This window comes from Ostrea edulis, chromosome 5 (assembly GCF_947568905.1).
Source record: "Ostrea edulis chromosome 5, xbOstEdul1.1, whole genome shotgun sequence".
Taxonomy (NCBI): domain Eukaryota; kingdom Metazoa; phylum Mollusca; class Bivalvia; order Ostreida; family Ostreidae; genus Ostrea; species Ostrea edulis.
The window spans coordinates 85,074,315-85,102,072 of NC_079168.1; the positions used below are offsets into that span (position 1 = coordinate 85,074,315).

Below are 27,758 nucleotides of genomic sequence, written 5' to 3' on the forward strand. Positions count from 1 at the left end.
GTAAACGTAAGGTTGGGTGTTATAATTGTTTGTTTGTGCTTTATATATATATATATATGATTTTTTATTACTCTTTCATAAGATATAAATTCCTTTCGATAACCAATTCTGAAAAGGAAATTTCGTAATTTGATATTAAAAAGAGGAAAGTTATTTTTTTTTAGTTATGATAGCAATGGGTTTCCTCCTCCTCGTCTGGAGATTTTATACAAGGTTGCAAAGGAGAATTTTTTATGCATAGTATGTTAAAAGTACGATAATTCTTTCAGAAACACGTGGTGCACAAGGTCTGGCTAATTGTAATGCTTTACGTCACTGAAAAATTCTGAGCTAGCCTTCCTTTAATACGCACGTTCCGAGTTACCCAAAAGTTATTTCCCTTTGTCCAACTCTTTCGCATTTTATGACGTATGGTGGGTACACACTGTATACATTATATCGTAGACTGGCATTGTACATAACGATTACGTACGATTATAATAAAAGCGTAACTTTTGTTTATATCAATCAATGGTATGCATATTTTGGCCATATCAAGCATAATTTGTTTGAATAAGATCATCAAATTGCCTATTGAATCATTATTCGTTTCCTCTTCTACATGAGTGACGCTTATAATAAAAGCGTAACTTTTGTTTATATCAATCAATGGTATGCATATTTTGGCCATATCAAGCATAATTTGTTTGAATAAGATCATCAAATTGCCTATTGAATCATTATTCGTTTCCTCTTCTACATGAGTAGAAAGAAAGGAAAGAAAGATGGCAATGAACAATATTTGTTTGAGCCATTTTGTTATCCAATACCCATAAACTCACTAAAGTTGCCTTTTCCCTGAAATAGGATGGTCTCAGAAACTCTGGATATCATCTTTTAAGAAAGAATACAACGATAGTAATTAGCAAATGTACCCACTGTCATCATATTTTACGTCATAATTTACGGAAGAGTTCGACAAAGGGAAATAACTCTTGGGGAACTCGGAACTTCCGTATTCATGTTGCACTGTGCCGTATGTTTTTATTATCGATGAGCCTGCTTTGAACCGGCGTGTATAATCTTTCGACCCCCTCCTTCTCCCAAGTGAAAAAAAAAACTATTGAAAATTAAATCTAGTTTGTTTTGCAAAGTTTACATAACAAAGAAATGCCACAAATGTGCATATCTGCGTTTGGAATCTGCATACTATGGATGTCGAAGGATGAGAATACAGTCTACTTTTAATTGAATGATTTTATTATGAAAAATAGTTTACAGTCTCAGTATATTAAAAAAATACAAACATAGATTGAATAAGTTGATATAAAGAGTCATAGATAAAATGAATTCATAACAGTATTTGAAGTATATTTTATGAGCATCAATGTTGAGGAATATATTCATAACAAAAATTATGCTAGAAGTCCTTTAATGAAGAGTGGGAGAAGCAACCGTATTTCGTTTAGAAAAACATGCACATAAATACTAAGAAATGTCAAAAAAAATTACAATAAAAAACCCGAAACAAAACAGTCAGACTGTATGTTTTTACTGCTTTTGGTGTTTACACAAACAGTAATGTATTACCTAGGAATGGCAAATTGAAAATCTTTTGGTAATTATCTTAACCCGATTGCAGTATTGTAGCAATAAGAGGCGGATCCAGCGTTGGAGCACCTCCTCAACAAATATGTTAATTTTTTTTTTTTTTTAGAAAAACACTGAAAGTATACTATATATTTTGGCAGAACTTCGCAATACCCATCATGGCTTTGCTTTGGACCCACTAAGGGTCCTTAAGACATCCAACCTTTTTACTGCCCCTCCTCTCCCCCGCCCTTCGTTCAGAAATTTCTGGATCCGCAATTGTGCCATCAGTTCTTCAGAGTTTTTCCATGTTTATTTGTTCATCACTCCCTTCTCCATTCTTCTCCCCAAACAAAGATCTCAAACCAAGCGACATCTCGCTCATTACATCAACAGAAATCGTGTGACGAAGCACGGAGTAATCTGACGTCACTGTTTCTTGCTGAAGCGGGTGTTCGTATGGTGCATCATCCATGTCATCTGACGAATCGATTACTTCTTCGATTTCGCAATAGAACTCCGACTGCTTCCGTTTCTTTAGGCTTATCCATTGGGCCATTATCTGTAGTCGGCGTTCCCATTTGTTTTTTCTATATCAAAAGGAACATCACCCAATAAATCAATCTAATAAAAGAAAAGAATTAACGTAAGCTAAATACGGTAGTACTTTGCTACTTATATCAACAGCTGCGCCTCCCACCCCATCTTTTCCCGTACCTTTTCTGCTTGCAAAGTTCACTATTTTTACATGAAATGTTCAATTCATTAGCTTACCCCCTTTGTTCTTACAGTAGTAAGGAATTGTAGTGGAATTGTACGCTTGAATTGAATTGAACCCGTGTGCAGAGGGATCAACCCTTTCCCGTCCTATCAAGTAGGATTTGGATGTTTAGAAAGAACCACACATTTTGTTTCCTTCTGCATTGTGAAGAATTTTCAGATAATTGTGAAATCAACTTCTCTCCCTTCAGAAACGATGCTACCCGTCAGTATATGGCATTAGAATTAAACGAGGAAGATATATATGGCAAAGGTTGATGACATATGGTCCCAAAGAAGAGTATATATCAAACCAGACCAACCCAATATATCAAACCAACCCAGTATATCAAACCAAACCAACCCAGTATATCAAACCAAACCAACCCAATATATCAAACCAAACCAAGCCAGTACATCAAACCAAACAAATTCAGTACATCAAACCAAACCAACCCAATATATCAAACCAAACCAACCCAATATATCAAACCAAACCAACCCAGTACATCAAACCAAACAAATTCAGTACATCAAACCAAACCAACCCAACCCAATATATCAAACCAAACTAACCCAATATATCAAACCAAACCAGCCCAGTATATCAAACCAAACCAGCCCAGTATATCAAACCAAACCAACCCAGTACATCAAACCAAACAAATTCAGTACACCAAACCAAACCAACCCAATATATCAAACCAAACTAACCCAATATATCAAACCAAACCAGCCCAGTATATCAAACCAAACCAACCCAGTACATCAAACCAAACAAATTCAGTACACCAAACCAACCCAATATATCAAACCAAACCAGCCCAGTATATCAAACCAAACCAGCCCAATATATCAAACCAAACCATCCCAATATATCAAACCCAACCAACCCAATATATCAAACCAAACCAACCCAGTATATCAAACCCAACCAACCCAATATATCAAACCAAACCATCCCAATATATCAAACCAAACCATCCCAATATATCAAACATACGTACGTTTTGATGACATCTACAACATTGTAGATAATTGTAAAACCCAGTAGAACATTGGTTGCAGATATGAAACCTACAAAATCATTTTAAAATATTTTCAAGCAACAGGATTTATACACTTATATTACTGAGAAATTATGTCATATTTTTAACATACGGCTCAAACGAAAATTTTGTTTCATTGACCTTTTCGACTGACCTGTAAAAAATTGCCCCAACTCAATTTTTTTTTGTTGCTTTTTTGTTTTGTTTTTTGTTGTTGTTTTTTTTAAAAGAAAATATTTGTTTGAAATTTCAAAGTACGAAACTTTTTACAATTTTTTTTTAGTGCTTATTAACTCGGAATTTTAGTGAACAATCAAATTAAAACACGATAAAATGATTTGCTTCTTACAATTTAACATGTTTTGCACCCACACAATATATGATTCCCATATACCGTCACATTGGTCAAAATCGTTGGTCACATTCAGACCAAACAATGTTTTAAATTAAGTCTATATAGAACTGTTATATGCATGAAAAGTAACGTTCTATCCATAAACATCTCTACACTCTGAAGTGATGAGAATATTTGTACAGAAAAATAATTCATTTGCATGTAGAAGAATTTCTGTATGAAATTGAATTGAACATATTTTGTTGACAAAACATCAAAGGGATCCGGATTAGGCACAAATCCTCAAAAACGTAGATAGCCCCCTCCCAGTACAGTAATATAGTACTATACAATATGAGTAAGCTATAACACAGACAACAAAATACAACAATAGAATTTATGTTGACGGTGTAGAGAGGTAGCAAACACAAACTAAATTTCTTCATTGTAGAATGAAATTGAGTGAAGCAACGATTAATTACAATTACTTTATTGTCTTCTGGTACAATTCCTCTCTGCATGCAATTATATTTTTTTTTATTAGAAAAGTTCAGTTTACAGACAAATTCATGAACACGAGTTATCCTTCCTATCATGATTATCGTAAGCCCCTTGACAGATGGCGTTGGATTTGGACTATATTTTACATGTACAGATCATATATATTAATCTCTGTCTCATTGAGATGATATTACATAACAAACCTACCGATAAGAAGGATATACCAGTCCTCACTGCTTACTTTCTGGTGTCTGTTGTACAGTTTCGCTTCAAATGAAAATTATGAAATTTTACTAAGAGAATTGAAAAAAAAAGTAATAGTAAAGAAATGAATGAATTTCATTTGTAGGGATTCTGCCACTCATTCACCCATAAAGCAAAGTGTTATTGTGAAACACTATCATGGCGGTAAATTCAACTACCAACTCACCTTGAATCCACCGGCAAAGTTTTGAATCTTAATCATAGTATGCATGAAGTTTTCAAGTATTAAGCCCTGGATCGTAGTAGCGGCTAGCCTAGGGGCTAGGTATGGTGGCTGATTTGTGCCATTTTACACTTCATTGTCTGGGGTTTGGGGGGGGGGGGAGGAGGTGAAAATACAACAAAACGATATTAAGCGACTTTTCGTCCCGAAATATATCATGAAAAGACGGCAAAAAATGAAAAGACAAAATGAAAATATTACCTACTTTTCGCCTCAAAATAACGAAATGACAACGCATTATAAAATGTCCAAATCAGCCACCATACCTAGCCACTATGATCCTGAACACACCCCAAGCTCTTGCCGTCCAAATGCTACTCGCCGTCAAAAAAAGTTAGCCGGCAATCACGTGACGCATTTTATCCAATAGCAGAGCGTCATTCTAGTCCAAAGCAAAACGAAAATTGTTTACAGGTGTTCAGAAAAATGATATCATGATATCACGACAGTGCTATGATATTTTTCATTTCTGAAATATCATTTGAAAGGTAATGTCCGACAAACCCGTTATTTTCGTTGCTAATATCGGGTGCTTGGTAAGGGAATAGTCGATCTCTACCCATGAAAATATCATAGTTTAACGCAGCCATCAGCATCAAGAGTCGAACAATGTATCTTCCGTGTACGAAGCAACTGCTCCAACCACAGAAATACCGCGCCCAGTACTTATTTCTTAAAAACAAACTTTAAAACTTTGTACATGTTGGTCAAATGAATTATTACCAAAGAGAAAAGAAATAAATAAGATAGGGAACACATCTAAAGGAGATGTATGTATGTATACAGTAAGATCATCAAGGTATGTAAGATATATACGACTTAAAAAACATAAAAGGGTAGCCATTGTTCATTCGCTAAACGATCGGCATTCAGAAGTTGGTTCGATAAAGAACCTTCCCTGCTACGGCCCCGAGCGCCATGCATAGGGATTTTTGCGATATTCCACCTAAAATCGGTGACGTCTGAGAATGTAATTGAAACATTCGCGAAAGGAGTAAAACAAATAATCGGAAAACCCGCCAATAAATTCTTTCGTTATGGATGAAAGGCGAAGATAAGTGATCAATCTCATAAATCCCATAAGCAATACAAAATAGATAGTTGGGCAAACACGATGTATGGTATGGGATAATTACGATTGTAAACAAACCTTTGCTCTTTGTGTCGAATATAGACAGCACACCTGTATGTAAAATAACAATGAAAACAAATCAGGCACGCCTTATTAAAGATTTCTAGCCATTGGTTAACTTGAGAAACATGAACATGTTACATCCTCAGATAAATATTGGTTTCAATAAGCTCAGGAAACAAAGCCATACTATACGTATCCACAAACATACAGTGTTCTATTGTTAAATCCCCGTCGTTCGCCTCCAATTCCTTCTGTAGATTCCTCGCTATAACGATCTTCTCTCGCCAGTCCCAAACTGTCTTGTGGATCTTGGAGAGCTCTGAAATCTCTTTGTTAATGTTGTTGATTACCCATCTATAAGATAATAATTGAATTTACTGTTATACGCCTAGCAATCGAAAAGAGATTTATTTTTATTTTAGCAACCCCACACCAACAGTACATATGTACTAAAACACAGTCTAACAACCGTAGAATCAGCACGTTAGCTTCTATGGGGTTTATGCTATGTTAACTTCTTTTGGGTTTATGTGGTAGGAGACTTGGTTCTGTTACCTATATGTTCACTCACCTGTGAAATTTTTTGTCTTACTTGCAATAAGCTGACTGGTCACTGAATCGTGTCACTCCTTTACTTTTTGTTGTTAAACTCTTGATATTAGAATATGGCGATGGAAAACCTGGGTTGATAGAAATGACTGTTTTACATGTGTAGCTAGTTGCACTCTTTTATCTAATGAATGAATAAACAAGTATATAACTATTCTAAGAAAATGTGCTTCTGTTATAAAGATAACACCATCACTTCGTAACTATTGTAGAGAGGATAGATACCAATTATTTAGATCTCTGAACAGAGATGAAAACAGGAAGAGGCTGCTAGACCCAGCACACAGAATAACGGGTTTATTATAATCCAGTGCAGCTTCAACTCAGTGGGCTAATTATTAACCGTGGATGTATCGACTAGGAAAAGGAACTTAAAGCTTTATAATGTATTCTTTCGTGTTGGCAGTAAACAATTATTTTTTTCAGTTGACGATGATGTAATTACATGCAGTTTTTCCACATTCAAGATGATAAATAGATATATTCTGTAAACTATCTATTCACAGTTTGTTTACAGAAAGACATTTTTTTATTCAAAACATTAGACACCTGATCCCACCTCTGGTGTGTCCAGGGGTCCGTGTTTGCCCAACTGTCTATTTTGTATAATTGTTTATGGGATTTATGAGATTGATCACTGTTCGTTATCTTCACCTTTCATCAAGCACCTGGGGGTTCGTGGAAACTTCCAGAACACTAACCAATGACTCGGTTTCTATGAGATTACAATGTAGATATGGTATCTACAGTACAACCACACCTCAAAGAAATTATATAAACGTAACAGAATTCTCCAAAATTTGTCCTTACGAATTTGAATGTTTTCACTGTTTTTCAAATGAGGGAAAACTCTTATCTGGAGCACGTCTGGCTTAAAATTAATGTATATAATAACTCGAGCACGTCTGGCTTAAAATTAATGTATATAACTGCAGCACGTCTGGCTTAAAATTAATGTATATAACTGGAGCACGTCTAACCTACAATTAATGTGTATAACAATGGAATGGGATCTTGGAGCATCCTTTCGGTCTTTACAGGATACAATAGAAAGCCTTGGAGTGAAATTCCTGGAGGTGTCTGGATTCCAATTATGGTCTCAGTGTTAGCATACACAAGGGGCGATTTTTTACATATCAACAGTGTTTTATTTACACCTGTACAGCATCTACCAGCGTGAAATGAAATCAAAAATAAGTAACTGAATGAACTGGTCTGGTCACACACACACACACACACACACACACACACACACACACACTCTCTCTCTCTCTCTCTCTCTCTCTCTCTCTTTCTCTCTCTCTCTCTCTCTCTCTCTCTCTCAACAGATAAAACATTGAAAGCTGACTTTGCCGTACCAAAATGTTCTATAGCTTAGACATCAAAGACACAGTACACTTACAACCAAGGAAAGTTTCCATGGATATATTTTTAGAATCCAGTAAGACCGCTAGCATATTTCTATGCAACACCGGGGAGTCGGGACAAGTTACATCGTAAAGCATCTCGATGTTATCTTTCAAACAATGTAGATATGTCTGCAGTGATCTGAAAATATTTAACGATTGTTTTGTTATAACCAATTTTAGCTGACATTGAATATTTTAACAAATGTACACATGTGGTAACATTCATTTTGAAGAAGAAGTAGATAATTTTTAAACAAAAATTGAAATATCGAAACGAAAGAAAATTCTGCTCTTGCTACCCAACGTCTGCGAAAGAGAAGATATATAGACTGTACCTACATACGGGTTCTTCTTCAATACGACATGTTTCATTGTTTTCTTGGCTGACAGCTAGAAGTTTTGTTTCATTGAAACAAACGTTGTCTACAACAACAACAACAAAAATGACTTCATAGCAGATAATTTCTTAGGCTATATCTCAAAACACGTTACTCTACGGACATAATGTTATGATCTGATTGAAAAAAAAAATACTACGCAGATATCCATAATTGTAGCTCTTTGTCATACTAGTCACAAACAAAACACCAAGGAGGAGTATGGAAAAACCAAAACAAATACATGTATCTCACTTTGAAGGTCATTACTATTTGCTGAGATCAGAAACTAAGTACAGTTTCCCAAAGGATCACGCAGTAGGCGAGAAGTCCATATTTTCTTTATTTTTTAATACAGGTTCACTGTCCAGCCAATAAAATGATTTTAATTTACTTTCATGTAATTTAGTCGAAACTGATTGGTCCATTAAGGATTTGGGAAAACATATTGTTATCCCCTAAGAACAGAAACCATACCCTGCGGGATGTTAATATCTAGCAATGGGAAGGAATATTTGACAAAGTGTGATATTATAAAATCTATTACATGCGCACAGATTGTGCGCCGACGGTTCACAGTAGATTGCTAGATGTTATAGATGGCAAAATGGTTGTTTGCGACTGTGAAATCAACATTAACAGTAGCAAACAACAAATGAGAGGATAAACAGATATTTCCATTCTTATACATTTAGCATTTTCTTTGATGTTTACATCCCAATTTCCTCGAGTTTTATGAAATATTAAGTTACGAAATGTTTACGCTTGACATTATGTTTTTGTGTTATTGTGCTATGATAATGTCACGATCGAAAACTTTCCGTCGTTTTAATTCTCGTTTAACGGCCTCAGACTTAAGTGCTTTGCTTTGTTTAACTTATATATTTAATAAATGTATGACATTCAGTATAGAAAGCAAATAGTGCATGGATTTGAAAATTTTACCCCCTCGAAAACATCCCATGGGGATCCGGGTTAGAATAGGTCCTCAGTACCCCTTGCTTGTCGAAAGAGGCGACTAAATGGGGCGGTCCTTCGGATGAGACCGCAAAAACCGAGGCCCCGTGTCATAGCAGGTGTGGCACGATAAAGATCCCTCCCTGCTCAAATGCCGTAAGCGCCGAGCATAAGCCTAAATTTTACAACCCTTCACCGGCAATGGTGACGTCTCCATATGAATGAAACGTGATATCTACAATATACAACCACCCTTCGAAAATCATTGTCAACCTCGGATGTGCCTCGGTTGACAGTGTTTTTTTTTCGGGGTGAAAATTTTCAATGTTACCATCATGCACTATTCATATATTACAACTTTTTCTGCACTTGATTAACTGGTGTTGCCATGGCAACCATGAGTTAATTTTATCTCAAACTTTATTCAAGCAGCCTTAGGAATGATGAAAACTCATACCACACATCAAAACGTTGCAGTATTCCCAGGGAACGTTTCGATTGACCGTGAAACACCAGGGCCTGCCGTTGTCAAAAGTCCTACAGTAGTTGTGGTCAGCCGTGTACAGAGTCCCATAGAGATGTCGATGGGGATACTGGTCTCTCCACCGCTGACAAGGGTACCCGGACACCGTCACGTTCTGAGTCCCTATGTAAGCCATTCCAGCAACATGACAGTCTGCGTAACACGGAATTAAATGCTTCTGATATCATAACATTATAACAACCATAAGAAAGAAAGGTGAAGATAACGAACAGTGATCAATCTCATAACTCCTATAAAGGTGAAGATAACGAACAGTGATCAATCTCATAACTCCTATAAAGGTGAAGATAACAAACAGTGATCAATCTCATAACTCCTATAAAGGTGAAGATAACGAACAGTGATCAATCTCATAACTCCTATAAAGGTGAAGATAACGAACAGTGATCAATCTCATAACTCCTATAAAGGTGAAGATAACGAACAGTGATCAATCTCATAACTCCTATAAAGGTGAAGATAACGAACAGTGATCAATCTCATAACTCCTATAAAGGTGAAGATAACGAACAGTGATCAATCTCATAACTCCTATAAAGGTGAAGATAACGAACAGTGATCAATCTCATAACTCCTATAAGCAATACATAATAGAAAGTTGGGCAAACACGGACCCTGGGAATACCAGAGGTGGGATCAGGTGCCTAGGAGGAGTAAGCATCCCAACAATGAAAGGTGAAGATAATGAACAGTGATCAATATCATAACTCCTATAGATAAGCAGTACAAAATAGAGAGTTGAGAAAACACGGACCCCTGGACACACCAGAGGTGGGATCAGGTGCCTAGGAGGAGTAAGCATCCCATGTCGACCGGTCACACCCGCCGTGAGCCCTATATCTTGATCAGGTAAACGGAGTTATCCGTAGTCAAAATCAGTGTGCCAAGGACGGCCTAACAATCGGTATGAAACACGTCAGACAGCATTTGACCCTATGATAGGTATTGGCAAACTAGATTGTTATAATGACTTAACAGGGGATGCTTACTCCTCCTAGGCACCTGATCCCACCACTGGTGTGTCCAGGGGTCCGTGTTTGCCCAACTATCTATTTTGTTTTGCTTGTAGGAGTTATGAGATTGATCACTGTTCGTTATCTTCACTTTGCATTGTTATAATGACTATAGAATTTGCAAAATGCCGACTTTTAAATGAGACTGTTGAAACCCCTGCACCATCAACTTGTTTGTCAGTAGCCTGCCTCGATTTAAAAACTGATCATACGCAGAACAAGCTCTTGCGTATCGAATCAGCTGAGAGATATAAACACCATATGCAGGTGATAATGGAATATTGCTACATAAATATGGGAAGCTGAAATCATCCCGTTTATCATTTTGAGTTGATCGTTTGCCGTGAATATCTATTTGCAATAAAATATCTATGTATGAAGCAGAAGTGGACGATTCTGTGGTGTCTTTTATTTCCAGGCCACAGAGACATATCGAATCGACATATGAATGAAAATTATAAATGATAAAACGTCGGACTTCAGAATTTTATAAATCAATTCAGCGTCTGCAAATTGCCATATAGGCACCCCACGCCTGGAAGTCGACTAAAACCCCCAAAACACATATAAAATATTCTGATTTAGATGTTTTATGTGTTTAAAATAAATACTCTCTTTCGCTTTCATTCAATATATTCAGATCTGTTTATCGCACTTGAATTTCGAAGCGACTCGTGCATTTATAAATGTCATATTAATATGTTTTCTTCAAATACCTGTAATGTGTTTGTATAATCATAAAGAACTTAAAACCTACAAGTGTATATTGTAGTAGTGTATATACATGTTTGAATGACATTTTATACATTCATAATTTTTGAAAACCACACATTCTTGCATAAATGAAATGTTTTTTATAGAGTGAGTATTTGGAACACTTTTCTATTTTTATTTTAAATAAAAATTGTCGTATACTACAATTCCCGTGTGTTTAGAATGTCAGCAGCCGATTAGATGCTTTGCATCAAATTATCATGTAGTAACATTGAGTCTGTCAGCTCGCAATATTGCAATTCACGTTAATTAGCGTTACCTAGTAAATAAGCCTCGGTCACGTGTTCCGCTGTTACATGGTAACTCTCCGGGCCTGCTCCCCCGTCCCACTGCTCATCTAAATTTAATATAAAAAATGTTTGAATCCAATTGAATAAAAACTTTAGATTAATAATCAACGGAAATGATATATGGAGTTCTGCAGTATATTAGTTTATAGAAAAATACATTACACGTGTTCTGAAGGTTTGGGAGTGGTGGTGGTGGTGGTGAAATTTCAAAAACACAGATTCATGACCTTTAGGACTCAGAATGATTAATTGACATAAAAAAAAAACCCGATGGCATTGTTATGTGGTATCAAATTCGGTTGATCAAAGTTGTTGAGCTACATCTTTACGCAGTTCATCTCGTTCTCTTTTTACCATTGCTTCTCATTAATTACCGCATCAACCTTCCCGAGAGTCAAGATTACGATGCATGGTGAGATTTAAAACTTACTTGTTGTTAAAATCATATCTTCAACATCACCTGGAAAAGGTAAAGTATAAATGAGTAGGTGCCACAAATTTGTTTTAAGGAGACTTGATACAAAAAAAAATGGATGCATGGGTTGATATATATATATATATATATATATATATATATATATATATATATATATATATATATATGTGTATATATTGACTTAGTTTGGTTGTAATAAGTACAAATATAAAATTCCTTATAAAAAAAATAAGGGACTTGTAAATTTTCTATGATGTTCAAACGTTAAAATATATTAACCCTCCCAATATATTTTTATATAAATTTTCCTCACAGTTTTGAACTTTATTGAGTAATCATGGGAATAAACACATTCCAAACGGTAAATTGTATTCATTTTATTTATAAAAACATACATTTGATTTTTGTTTTCATAATTTTTAAAGAAAGTTCTTACTTTATAAAAAAAAAAACAATTATTCATTGTAACTTGCAATATTTTACTTTTCTTTGACAAATATGTCTTAAAAAATACAAACACACACAAATAAAAAAAATGATCATCGTACGTTTGTTATCTAAGAAATCCATATTGGGATAAATTTTCGAAATTATAAGGAAGATTGTTTGAAAGTTTGATAAATGACTGATCAGATTAACTCACTGACAAATAAATAAATAATAAAATGTGATTGAATACATTACACACAGGGGTACGTTTTTACTGCTATGTACTCCAGTTCTCCTAGAAGTCTGGCGATCACGTGAATTTTGTCTTTTACCAGAAAAGTCACGTTCTGGGTCGTCATTACGAACGACATTTTGCAGTTAATAAACCTGGTTACAGATCTGAGAAAATAAATGTATTTATCTATATACATTGTATACAACAACCTTTAAAATGTTCATATAGTAACGTTGATACTTTAATGTCGGATCGAAAATACATAATGAATGTCCAATGTGTCAACAATAACGTTAAAAAGGCCCACATTTCAATATACGAAATAGCTTGCATGATTGAATAATTCCGAGCTTCTGATTCAGATTGGCTGAAATCAAAAAAAAAAAAAAAAAAAAAAAAAAAATTATAAAAAAATAATTAAAAAAAAAAAAAATGGTGGGGGATAATACAACATCAGGCCAAAAACAAATAGGGAACTCCCAAATTGATACAATTGGTTATTATTGGTCGTCCAATGAAAACTCGTGTCTCTACTCACTTTCGACTAGGTCTTACACTATAAATGACCTATCAGGTACATGTATATTGTTTGGTGAGCTCTATAGTTACCAAATTCGATGTTTTCAATTATTCAGTTATATGATAAACAAAATATCGCGTCTCCGAGCACTTTCGACTAGGTCTTGCACCATTCTCTCACCAGAGGGCGCGTTACGCAAGCTTCTCTTACGAGTAGCGCACGGAACTCTGGGTAGAAAATGATCTTGCACTCTACTTGTAAATAAAAATGGCGACCAGGTCTTATTTCGTAGGATCTAGTAACTGGTTTTGATGTTTTTTATTCAATCATATGATAAAAAATGGAGGATTCGGTGAATTTTGTACTTCTCATATCTATAAAATTTTCATAATTATATAATTCATTTCACTGCAAAATAATCAATTCCAATTTACGTGAATGTAAAACAGAACAGAAAAATGTAACTCAGGATTAATGGTTATGAAAATGATCGATATCTCCATTTTTGCTTAAAACAAATTTACACTGCATGTTGTATTATTTATGATGTTTAAGACTTCTCAGATTGCATTGCATTCATACGTACAGAGTAAGATTGATTGATTGATTGTTGTTTTCCGCCACACTCAAATTTTTTTCAGTTATCTGGTGGCGCCCAGTTTTTATTGGTGGAAGAGAGAACCCAGATACAATGTACCTGGGAAGCGACTACCGACCTTCCGCAAGTAAACTGGGAAACTTTCTCATTTACCGGCGCAAGCGGGATTCGAACCTGCGCCGACCAGAGGTGAGAGGCCGTGTGATTTTGAGCGCGATGCTCTAACCACTCAGCCACGGAGAAGACCCCGAACCCCCCCCCCCCCCCCCCTACAGAGTAAGAATGGAGTACCTGCAAAATTGGCTTTCGTTGTTTGACTTTACAATATCCGTTATAAACATAGCATAGCATTCCTGGTCTTTATTTCTCTGCTCTAAATACGTCACAGGGGATACGCCTTCAAAAAATATCTGTCATAGTGAACAACTCCTTCATACAAATCCGGTTATCATAGGAATACGATAAAAATGTAGTTATCATTTGTTGGTTGATAAAAACCAATCAATATGTATTTAATATTTCTCTGAAGGATAACACTTTTAAAAAAAAGCTCTGAAATGTACGATTTTATAAACAAAATCATATGGTGACGTAAATTGTAAAATTAAGTTACATTCGGCATATATATTTGCATCTAACTGCAAAGAAATGGCCCTTTCCAAGGTATCTTCATCCGGGGAATTTTTATTGAACAAATCTGGTGCTGACATCATTGCCGAAACAAGTCCTTTCAAATATCTTCAAACAAATGCATAATAAACAGTACATTCACATGAAAATGATATACTACAATACCTAATAAACATAATAAATATAGAAATAAACATTATGCCTTTAGCATTCCAAATCAAGTCTACGGTTTTTAACATTGATATATCAAAAGCGACGTACTTCCGAAATAGTGTGGTGTACGCATTATGATTAAAGCTGTATGATCCGATGTTCATGTATTATTTTTGTACATAAGGACTTTGAAGCAGATTAATTAGTGTTTAAAGTTATCAACTTTCTCTTAATTACATGCTTGAAAACATTTGCATGCTTATCCATGGACGAATTTGACTCCACTTTTTGGCACTCTGTTTCCCCCTAAAATAGCTCTAGCAGGTTGATCGTTATTTCGGATTTCAAACATTTCGGTTGAGCATCACTGAAGAGACATTATTTGTTGAAATGTGCATCTGGTGCATCAAAATTGGTACCGTATAAGTTTTACATTTAAAAGAAAACAGTGAGATTATTTAGAAAGTAAATATAGTGTGGTACGCATAAATCATTCGGAACACCTCGGGTCTTTCAATGAAAACACAGTGTTTTTGGTGAAAGGTCCGAGATGTTCCGGATGACGCATAAATTACACATTGTTAGGCGTTTATAAATAGCCCCATGCACGTCAGGGGAATCCCAACATGATGTATTAACTCAGACGCAACTGTCTAATTTTAGGACTGAAAGAGCGTAAAACAACGAATTACTAATTAAGAGGTATTTGATATTTTTTATTTCTATTAAACTTATGGCACGGTACTGTTGTAACAAAACACACAGCTTTACAGAGATAAGACCACCGATGATCTGAAAGTTTGAACTGGCCACGTGACTGTCACTTGAAATGGCAGAGTGAAGCGGTTGTTTGTAAACACCGATTTAAAATCAAATAATTTTGGTTAAAACAAGTGAAATAATGTATGACATGTCATACAGCCTCATAACTACATACGTGTGATGATTTAAAGTAATTCCACCCTCCTGTGATGTCATCAGATTTTGCAAAATCAATGATTTGTTCAGATTTATGCATGATAGGAACATAAATTTTGTTGGAGTCTTTTCCTATGGTTATTGTAAAAAATCTTGTTAAAAATAAAATATTTCAAAAGTCTAAGTTATAGATGAATAATCAATGATACGTTTCAAAATATTGAATCCAAGGGCAATAACTCTGTTTCTATTAATTTCTTTATCAAGTCTATTATGCGATGATTTCCTTTATTTTTTACAGACATTTTGTATATTTTTGCGAAGATACAGTTTCATGTAATTGTTATGAATGCTACTATATTGTCATAACCAGTTTGTATGGAATTTTAATAACACTGTTCAAGGAAAATTGCAATTTTCTGACGGTGATATACGATTCTGTTTATGTACGTCTTACATCTTAAAAAGTGTGATGACCTATTTATTTTATTTGATAATTTGTTAGATTTAACTCTAATGAATGGAAATAAATACACATTTTAAACCTTTATCAGATAAAACTGCGAGTATGGAGTTACCTTAATAGCGTTTTTACAAGATGGAAAAAACCTGTCGTAATTCAGACCAGCTGCAGTATAAATTCCCTTACCGACACTTGTGGGACAGTCCATACATACAGTTTCCTTGCGGTGAGATAGTGTAAGGAAATTTGCTTCTCAGACGCCCGAGGTCATAAAGTTCACTGGCTAAAAATAATAATCAGACTATGTCTTCTGATATCTATGAAACTAAAAAGTATTCAATTGCTATTTGTCACATACCAAGTTAGTGTAACCTCAAACCTCTAATCTTAGAATAAAGATGGGGATAGTTTACATTTGATGAGTATGATTAAAATATATTGTCGTTTTTATATTTATTGTGACCTACCTTATATTTTGATTGGACAATTTGGGTTTTGAATTTCGAAATTCGAATTCCACCAAATCTCAAAATTTGAGTCTCGTATTTTCAATCTCGAATGAGCCTTCTGAACGTTCGTACATACTTTATGAGAAGCAAAATCTTTGTCTTTAGATCATGCTAAAGATACATGTATTGTATTTTCTTTTATCCATCTTCAGTTACTTTATAAAAACTCGAGGTAGGATTTGATATATATTAATCGCATAACATGTTGTAACTAAATATCAAAATGGCCCTGCTTTGTGTGTTATTTGCTATGTCCAAGGACCATGAATCACTCTTTCAAAAATAGGTCAGCAAAGCCCAAACTCAAAATCTGTAACCCAGTGATACAAGTTCATGAATAAATTATCAAATACACAGAGGCAGGGGTAGACCAAAAAGTCGGGAAAAGTGTTCGCAGGGAGAGACGGAGGGACACACGTGAAGGCTGATCACTATTAGGTTACACGCTTATAGGCGAGCCCCTAATAAATCTCTCTTCTGGGAATTTTCACCTCTCAAATTGTGGGCTTTACTGTGCAGGGTTGTAATGATTGAACCCGTGTTAGATTTGTGTTCCTAGATCGTATCATACTTACAACAGCTGAGAACATCACAATATTCCCAGGTGGTGTTATCATCGTTTGTCAGACACCAAGGTCTGTCGCCGTCAAAGTTCCTACAATAATTTTCATCTGCCAGGCTGTACACCCCATACTCGTGTTGGTGGGGACTCTGGGAGTCCCATCTCTGGCAGGCCTTCCCACTTACTGTCCTGTTTCGAAACCCTCGGTAGGGTACACCTAGAGTTCTGCAATCTGTGGTATGATAGTAGGCATTTCGATATATTTTTACAGTCACTCCGTTTTTTACTTAATGTTTTACTGACTGAAAATGAAGGTTAATATATTGTAGCGGTCAGCCGGGTTAGATCGCCAGTGGCCAGATAGCTCAGTTGGTAGAGCACCAGCTGACTAGAGATTCAGGGGGCCCGGGTTCGAATCCCGGTCTGGTCCGTTGCATTTTCTCCCTTCCTGTTACATTTGGTGCCGTAGACCAGCCCCTGGAACTGACAGGTGAAAATGCCTGCCAGGGGATAAAGATCCTGGGTTGATGTCTTCAAGTGTGAAGACATTTAAGGAATGTAGCGGTCAGCCGGGTTCGATCGCCGGTGGCCAGATAGCTCAGTTGGTAGAGCACCAGCTGACTAGAGATTCAGGGGGCCCGGGTTCGAATCCCGGTCTGGTCCGTTGCATTTTCTCCCTTCCTGTTACAATATAATAGTTTTAACTTTTGAAATAGGCGAATCACTGCCTATTAATACCTTACCTAATCTACATTTGACCTGCTGAACTTGCAATCAGGGAATTTTCACATCGCTAAAAATGGATCATGGCTTATGTGTTTTATTATTGGAAGGTAAATATAAGATTTTTGGAGTAATATGAGATGATATAATGATCTAACTTGCCAATACAAACAGTCCTTGGATCAAATGCTGTCTGACGTGTTTCATACCGATTGTTAGAACGTTCTTGGCACACTGATTTTGACTACGGATAACTCCGTTTACCTGATCAAGTAATAGGGCTCACAGCGGGTGTAACCGGTTGACAGGGGATGCTTACTCGTCCTAGGCACCTGGTCAACCTCTGGTGTGTCCAGGGGTGCGAGTTTCCCAAATCTTAATTTTGTATTCCTTATAGGAGTTATAAGATTGATCACTGTTCGTTATCTTCACCTTTTCACCAGGCTTATCAAAATGAATGCCGGTGTAAAGGGGCTCAAGTTATATAATCTCATAAACATTAAAAAACTGAAAGACCTTTCTCAATGAAATCTACGTACGTAATTCACGATACATGTATATATGAAAGGTGAAGATAACAAACAGTGATCAACCTCATAACTCCTATAAGCAATACAAAATAGATAGTTGGGCAATAATGGAGCCCTGGATATACTAGAGGTGGGATCAGGTGCCTAGGAGGAGTAAGCATCCCCTGTTGACCGGTCACATCCGCTGGGGCTCAATATCTTGATCAGGTAGACGGAGTACAATGTAATCCGTAGTCAGAATCAGTGTGCCAAGAACGGCCTAACAATCGGTATGAAACACGTCAGACAGCATTTGGCCCAATGATAGGTTGTATTGGCAAACTAGATCGTTATAACGACCATAGGATTTGCGAAATGCTGACTTTAAACGAGACTGATGAAACTCCAGTAACATCAAATTGTATGTCAGTAGCCTGCTTCGTATTATAAACTGATCATACGCAGAACAGAACATGCTCATGCATATCGAATCAGTTTAGAGACATAAACACCATATGCTGGTAATGATCACTGTTCGTTATCTTCACCTTTTCATTTATGATGCCATATCAAGGATATATACATTGTACCTAAGGGCTGTTCATAACCTTTGAACAAAAATGTTATCTTTGCATTGAAACATTGAACGTCATTTTACAAGGCCTAACTTATAATGTCACTATGTATATTCCTAGCTTAGTACACATATAACTGCTTACAGACATTAAACATATTCACAGTGCAATATTCCCACGTGGTATTTCTGTCATCTGTGAAGCACCAAGGTTTGTCATTGTCAAAATTCCGACAGTAGTTTTCTTCTCCCAGTGGATGACTCCCATATGGGTGATGATGTGGCGTTTGAGAATCCCAACGCTGACATAGTTTGCCTGTCTCCGTCTTGTCTACGAAACCGTTGTATAAAATGCCAGGGACCCTGTAATCTGAAGGTTGTATAATGTTTATTAATCTCTGTAATCTGAAGGTTGTATAATGTTTATTAATCTCTGTAATCTGAAGGTTGTATAGTGTTTATTAATCTTTGTAATCTGAGGGTTGTATAATTTTTATTAATCTTTGTAATCTGAGGGTTGTAAAACGTTATTAATCTCTGTAATCTGAAGTTGTATAATGTTTATTAATCTCTGTAATCTGAAGGTTGTAAAACGTTATTAATCTCTGTAATCTGAAGGTTGTATAATGTTTATTAATCTTTGTAATCTGAGGGTTGTATAATTTTTATTAATCTTTGTAATCTGAGGGTTGTAAAACGTTATTAATCTCTGTAATCTGAAGTTGTATAATGTTTATTAATCTCTGTAATCTGAAGGTTGTAAAACGTTATTAATCTCTGTAATCTGAAGGTTGTATGATGTTTATTAACCTCTGTAATGTGAGGGTTGTATAATGTTTATTAATCTCTGTAATCTGAAGGTTGTAAAATGTTATTAATCTCTGTAATCTGAAGGTTGTAAAACGTTATTAATCTCTGTAATCTGAAGGTTGTATGATGTTTATTAACCTCTGTAATGTGAGGGTTGTATAATGTTTATTAATCTCTGTAATCTGAGGGTTGTATAATGTTTATTATTCTCTGTAATCTGAAGGTTGTATAATGTTTATTAATCTCCGTAATCTGAAGGTTGTATAATGTTTAGTAATCTCTGTAATCTGAAGGTTGTAAAACGTTATTAATCTCTGTAATCTGAAGGTTGTGTAATGTTTATTAATCTCTTAGCAAACAGACAATTTTACTTGTCCTCCAGCACAAAGGTCCCTAATTTATTGGACACATCGAAATGCTTTACACAGGTGGCACAACATGTTACCATTAAGATTTTGTATGCATATAAATTTTCATCGTGGCGAGTATCAGTGTGCTTTCTAGGTTGATATATAGGTTAATATATTGTTTCATTGGACAGATTCCGCTCCTATTCGTGTGTGGACACATGTACATGTAATCCTGAACATTTTGCATGTCATCTCACCATTACATGTCATCTCACCATTCCATGTCATCTCGCCATTACATGTCATCTTATCATTACACATCATCATCATTACATGTCATCTCACCATTACATGTCATCTCACCATTACATGTCATCTCGCCATTACATGTCATCTTATCATTACATGTCATCTCACCATTACATGTCATCTCATCATTACACATCATCTCATCATTACATGTCATCTCACCATTACATGTCATCTTATCATTACATGTCATCTCACCATTACATGTCATCTTATCATTACACATCATCTCATCATTACATGTCATCTCACCATTACATGTCATCTCACCATTACATGTCATCTCGCCATTACATGTCATCTTATCATTACATGTCATCTCATCATTACATGTCATCTCACCATTACATGTCATCTTATCATTACATGTCATCTCACCATTACATGTCATCTTATCATTACATGTCATCTCACCATTACATGTCATCTTATCATTACACATCATCTCATCATTATATGTCATCTCACCATTACATGTCATCTCACCATTACATGTCATCTTATCATTACATGTCATCTCACCATTACATGTCATCTTATCATTACATGTCATCTCACCATTACATGTCATCTTATCATTACATGTCATCTCATCATTACATGTCATCTTATCATTACATGTCATCTCATCATTACATGTCATCTCATCATTACATGTCATCTTATCATTACATATCATCTCACCATTACATGTCATCTCACCATTACATGTCATCTCACCATTACATGTCATCTCACCATTACATGTCATCTTATCATTACATGTCATCTCATCATTACATGTCATCTTATCATTTCACATCATTTCATCATTACATAACATGTCATCTTATCATTACATATCATCTCACCATTATATGTCATCTCATCATTACATGTCATCTCATCATTACATGTCATCTTATCAGTACATGCGAAAATTTTGTATCGATATCTCAAAGCATAACGAAAAACTGGTGGAAAACAAAGTAGGACTAAACGACAACCAGACGGACAAACAGGCCGATAGACAGACAGATTGAATTCATACGCACGTTGATTACAACTGCAACTCATTCATGAGGAAATATCAAAGGCAAACACATTGGAAATGAAATTATTCATCAATATTTGCAGAAGGAATTGCAAAATAATTTAGATAAGTTTAGGAAAACATTCTCATCTGTTTGTTTACAATGTAGATAGATGAATCGATTTTCTATACTTAAATCTTTGCAAATAAATTTCGTTGTAAATCACATAAAGTACGTACGCAGGTTTATTGAATTGAGAGACGGTATTGTAACATGCTTTAAAAATTAAAGTGAAGAAAAATAAATAAACGAAAGTATTTTAATCGAATTTCGTGTTTATTTGAGGCTAATTAAGCCAAACTAAAGAAACTATGCAAGTTCCTTTCTGTGGTTCGCTATCTTTTTGCTCTGGGTTTGTTTTGATATTTTTTGATTTGTCATCTTATGGCATTGCACTATTTTCGTTATTTTGTCCTCGGGGGGGGGGGGGGGGGGTGTGTGTCAGATTTTGAGTCATTTAGCTTTACAGGTACTTTAATGTAGAATTGTATTAGCTGATCTCCCCCAGAATCTTCTGTTGAAGATTTCTTTCGACATTTGGTAAGTAATAAATTACGATTTTCGATCTCACTCACTCCTATGTTTTTGTTCAGATACAGTACCAGATGATAGCAAAATAAAAAATAAATAAATAAAAAAGCTACGGTGAGCAGAACGTTTGGGTAATAGAAGCTTATAGAGAAATATAATTTTGGATGCAGATAAATGTCTCCTTGCAAAGATAGGATAGAATACCAGTTGTTAAAAATATTTGAGAATTCATTTTAGGTATATCATAGGGATGAAAATGTAAAGCAGACCTACCCATAGGAAGTTCTATTCGTAGATATAACAGTTCAGCAAATGTTTCTGCATGGAATACATATAATTCGTACGGTTCGCTGGCAATTCCCCTTATTTCCTTCAAGTCTGGTAGTCCAATTCCTATCGAAATAATGCGGATTCCCTTTTCTTTTGCTGTATTAGCCTCTGGTATTGTTCTCCGATAGTTTATATTGGAAACGCCATCAGTTAAAATGATGCAAACATTTCCAGCATCCCTTCTGTCGCCGTTTTCTCTTGAAAACATTGTTTCATGCATCTCTTGCAGAGCATCTGCGGTATTGGTGTAGCCAAACCGCCACGGTACGCCATCAATGGCTGAGAAAATGTCCTGTTTTGTTTTATATGTGTTCAGTTGAAACTTTATTGTAGGACGTGTGCTGAAAGAAAGCAGGCCTACTTGTACGTCTCCAAAATCGATGTCGACTGGATTTAACAATCTCTTAACAAACTGTTTCATTTTCTTAAAGTTATTTCCGCCAACGCTTCCTGAAGAATCCATTAGGAAGATGAGGTCCATTCTTTGTGAATACTTCGGCAAGCCTACAATGAAAAAATATAATTCGTTTTTGTTAAAAGTAATTGGAATCTCGTGTCCCAACAATATGCTTATCTACAAATGGCAATGAAGGTCTCAGGTCTCTAGGATAAGCCACAAGTAGGAAAAGCGTTCACAGGGTTTTGTGACAGAGTAACGCACGGACAGATGGACAGAAAGTACAAAAAACAATATGTCTTCTCCTTGAAGAGGGGTGGGGGAGGGCATGATAAAGAAGAGGGCTAAGTGTATACAGAGAGTATACTAATCATAACAAGATTTTATTTGACGTGGATGTTTCCGCTACATTAAATGCACGCTTCATGTATCATAGAACACACGACGTGATATCAGAAGAAACATTGTATATTCTAATTCATCGTGCCTCGTACATACACCGCATCTTATATTTTTCACATTATTCTGAGAGAACTAATTGAAATGTGGTACTGTAGCTTCTCAAATTTCCAGAAATATTTCTCAATTTCTGTGTCGTTTTGGATGTGATTTGATAGTTTTTTGTTGCTCAATTATCGGATGTAAATTTGGTATTTTTGATTGTTACACTTACCTTGAGATAAGACTTCCGCACAAAACCACAGTAAAATTATTTGTTGATATAACGTAAACATATTTGCTTCATTCGCTTTCACTCCATCGAGATCAGCAATCTGTCTGAATAAACAATACGAATTCGTCAACGTATGAAGGACTTTGGCAACAACGCCTTCATTGTTTTGACAAAAAATACAATATACAATGTTTCACTTTCCAACAATGAATAGAGACGTCTTCTGAATACTGTCAGTCGTTGTTTTGTTTCATTAACATAAGTTTATGTTGTTCAATGTAAAACTTATACGGTACCAATTTTGATGCACCAGATGCGCATTTCGACAAATAATGTCTCTTCAGTGATGCTCAACCGAAATGTTTGAAATCCGAAATAAGTATGAAGTTTTAGATCTAAATATAGCCAAAAATAGCGTGCCAAACAAGTGGAGCCAAATTCGTCCAAGGATAAGAGCTATGCATGAGGGAGATAATCCTTAATTTTGAAATGAATTTCTAAATTTTATAACAGCAATTAAACATACATCCGTATTTTCAAGCTAGTAACGAAGTACTTAGCTACTGGGCTGTAGAGACCCTCGGGGACTAACAGTCCACCAGCAGAGGCCTCGACCCAGGGGTCATAATGTAAAACTTATACGGTACCAATTTTGATGCACCAGATGCGCATTTCGACAAATAATGTCTCTTCAGTGATGCTCAACCGAAATGTTTGAAATCCGAAATAAGTATGAAGTTTTAGATCTAAATATAGCCAAAAACAGCGTGAAAATACATAAATATTTATTAGAAGCATCGTGTTGTAGTTAAATCATATGAGGCAATACAGTATTATCATAATAGAAATATTTCAATGACAAAAAACATAGTTACAAGTTTTGGCACAGGCGCATTCAGCAATGCATTATCTAAATGTTTCACAAATGAACATTAATTGTAAATTACATACGGTAAATATCGAATAATAACATGAAAAGATTACCATAGCCTTATCATGTATGACATACAACCAGCCACTTCAGACCTCCGGATCAACTGTGACAAGCCAATAAAGACAGAGATCGGTAGAGTAATCACCACACTCAAGAACAGAAAACCAACAGGAACTGAAGAGATATTATTGGAAGCCATCAAAACTGACACAAAGACAGCTGTTGACATCTTACACAATCTCTTCCGGAAGATCTGGGAGAGAGAGGAAATCCCGGAGGAGCTGAAAGAGGGCATCCTCATCAAGCTGCCAAAGATTGGACATGTGAGGGACTGCGGCAACTACCATGGAATCATGGTCCTCTCAGTGCCCGGCTAGGTCATCAACAGGATACTTCTAAAGAGGATAAAAGAGGCAATGGAACGTAAGCTCCATGACCAGCAGATTTGTATTCGACGCAACAGGTCATGTGCTGACCAGATAGCCAGTCTGCGCATCATCATAGAACAATCACTGGAGTGGAAGTCCCCCCTCTATGTCAACTTCATCGACTACACGACGCGTTCGACGGCGTGGGCCGAGGGACACTGGAAGCTACGGAGGCACTACGGAGTACCCGAGGAGCCCATCTCTTTGATCCGCGGCACCTACCAAGGCATGACATGCAGGTTCACCACGCTGGCCAGAGTTTCGAGATAAAGACAGGAGTTCGACAAGGATCTTTGCTGCCGCCATTCCTCTTCCTCGTGGTCATAGACTGGATCATGAGGACCACCACCACTGGCAGGAAGAACGGTATATAGTGGACACTCCTGACGTGTGGAGGACAGACATGGTGGCACAGACCGGGACATCAATTCAAGAATCGGCAAGGTACGAGCAGTATTAAACATGATCAAGAACATACATGTATATGTCTCAAAGGATATCCGGTTGACCACTAAACTGAGGATCCTCAACTCTAATGTTATATCCGTTTTACTATACGGAGCGGAGACATAGAGAATGACTAAAACAATCCTGCAGAAGATCCAGATCTTCCAGAACACCTGTTTCAGGCGCATCTATAATATTCGATGGTATAAACGAATCACAAACGAGAAACTGTGGGGGAGCCTGAGAAAGTGGGACTGAATTGGATATACCCTGTGAAAGCCACTGTAGTGTCATTCCGGAAATGTTTCCGTCATTGGTTTTTTAGTATACAGTTATGGATATTTTGAACATGCCGCCCGGCAAATCTCTTGTTTAAAACAACGGTGTTTGGCCCGCCACAGGTTTTGTACCTTCCTGGAGGTTTATTAAAGGTTGTTCGCATTCCACTATAGTACAAAACCTGGTACTCTAATCGAACTTCACTCAGCATGGATGATCGCCATTCAACCTTACGGAATATTCGTCAACTTACAGACGGAGGAAAGCAGGCATTTGAAACAAGTTAGAGGTTTTACCGGAAAATTTCGCACTGAACAAAGATACATTGACATCATATTACAAGACATCAGTGATCAAACAGTTTTGGAGGGAAGCCTTGCAAGTCATTACATAAACGAAATATAAAAGCATTTTGTAGCCTTTAAGGATGTTTCATTCCAATTTTATGAGTATCTGTGTGCTCAAAGAACAAGCGAAGCTGACAAAGAGTTATCATCACACAAAGTTATTGCAATAGCCACAGAAGAGAAAGTACTTAAAATTTTGAAACAATTGGAAGACATTATTCAATCAGATCATGATGTGATCACCAAGAATAAGAAAGTGACTCTGAAACAACAAATTTCTCAACAGGAATTATCAAACTTTGAATCATTCAAGGGACCAAAAGCAGACGCTGTTGAACTTCCAGAAGAATTTAAAGATCCTCCAATTTCTCAGAAAGAAACACGGCAAAGATCACAGAGACCATGTTCTTTATTTTTGAAACAAAACATGAAACTTGAAGCAGCTAAAGTTAAAGCAAAGTATGCACAGAAAGAGGCAGAGCTAATTAAAGAACAAGCTTCAATCCAAGCTAATCTAAATGTAACCGAGCAGGAAGGCAGATGTTGGTTTTATTAATTTATTCAGTAGAAAATAAAGGCATTGACCTACAATAACAGATAAATAATATTACAAATCAAGAAAGAAAAACATAAGTGAAATATAACACTTGTAAATTGTACCCACAGTAAACGTTTTAGAAGCATACTATACTTTATAAAAATATGTACATGTGTTCTGTAAATTCTTACAGACTCTTATAATCATTACGACTTTGAAAGCAAAATTACAATAAAGTAAATAACTTGCAATCAAAATGATTACGTATATCAGCTCTTTATATGGAAATGAAACATATACTTAAATATAGAAATAACATACCATAAGATGCGGAAGATATCAGCTGGTTGTAACTCTTCAAAACGTATTACTGCTCTAACTACATAGGTAAGCGCGAAGACTATTATTGGATAAAGAAATATGAAATGACCAATGAAATCAAAGAACCAATGAAATAACAGAATAAAACTTTACTCAGCCAACTCAATCCAGATGCGCAATTGAACCTACGGTAAATTGAATTTAAGATTGTATTTAGCAAAACGATCAATGAAAAATATCAAAACGAATAAATACATATAGAAATTCATATTTATACTATCACATACTCCCCTCGAAAATTGTTAATCTGTCCTCAGATTACAGAAACATCACATCTAAAAACAATAAATACAAATAGAAGTTTATATGAAGCAAAATAGAATTCGAGTTTACAAAATCATAATTACCAATGATTTGTAAAAAAAAAAAAAAACAAAAAAAAAAAAACAACAACAAAAAAACACATCAAAAGTCCTTGAAAATCGGTTTTAATTCCATCCTATTCACATTCTTTATTCCACCAGTCACTGTTTTCCACTTTAACACTATATACAGAGTTGCATGGTTTACCAACAATAGTGTACACCTCTGATTTCCACTTGTCCTGTATCTTGTCTCGTCCTTTGAGTCCCGTTTCTTATGAATACGCGGTCACCGATTTGCAGATCTTTTTCGAGTTTTCCTGCATCGTGTCTCTGTTTTCTGTCATCTTCATTGCGGTGTATCTCTGCCTTAGCTCTGTTGTACGCAAACGACAACTTCTCGGAGTGCATTTCAATCCACCGATCTAAACTGATATCATTGGTTGAAGTAAGATTGCTTACTGCTTGATTGTATCTTGCTTAACGTCCCGCTCGAGAAGTTTTCACTCATATGGAGACGTCAACAAGACCGGTGAAGGGCTTCAAATTTAGTCCTATGCTCG

The 27,758-nt window shown here is 35.9% G+C and overlaps 1 protein-coding gene across 2 annotated transcripts; it reads right to left on the bottom strand.

Annotated features, from left to right (window-relative positions):
* Positions 1-1,220: 1,220 nt before the first annotated feature.
* LOC125651877 (uncharacterized) lies at positions 1,221-27,647 on the bottom strand. Of its 2 annotated transcripts, none has more exons than XM_048880706.2 (20): positions 26,834-27,647; positions 23,540-23,643; positions 22,413-22,973; positions 19,212-19,436; positions 17,274-17,492; positions 16,376-16,472; positions 14,639-14,763; positions 14,317-14,422; positions 12,932-13,071; positions 12,238-12,267; positions 11,777-11,854; positions 9,644-9,862; positions 8,188-8,275; positions 7,846-7,991; positions 6,427-6,514; positions 6,043-6,188; positions 5,850-5,882; positions 4,420-4,479; positions 3,336-3,405; positions 1,221-2,159 (listed from the first exon to the last, which is right to left on the bottom strand). In XM_048880706.2, the coding sequence occupies exons 2-20, from the start codon at positions 23,598-23,600 to the stop codon at positions 1,865-1,867; spliced, it is 2,787 nt and encodes a 928-aa protein (XP_048736663.2). In that variant the 5' UTR covers positions 23,601-23,643; positions 26,834-27,647; the 3' UTR covers positions 1,221-1,864. The 2 variants fall into 2 exon arrangements, with proteins under 2 accessions (XP_048736663.2, XP_048736664.2); XM_048880707.2 differs by lacking the exon at positions 26,834-27,647 and adding an exon at positions 24,524-24,621.
* Positions 27,648-27,758: the final 111 nt, after the last annotated feature.

Excerpts from the sequence above, each read along its gene's own strand:
- LOC125651877 (XM_048880706.2), bottom strand. The coding sequence starts at position 23,600 with ATGTTTACGTTATATCAACAAATAATTTTACTGTGGTTTTGTGCGGAA. Across the intron at positions 14,423-14,638 it reads TGCAAATATATATGCCGAAT|GCGTATCCCCTGTGACGTAT; the intron begins GTAACTTAATTT and ends TATTTTTTGAAG. Across the intron at positions 11,855-12,237 it reads AGATATGATTTTAACAACAA|ATGAGCAGTGGGACGGGGGA; the intron begins GTAAGTTTTAAA and ends TATTAAATTTAG.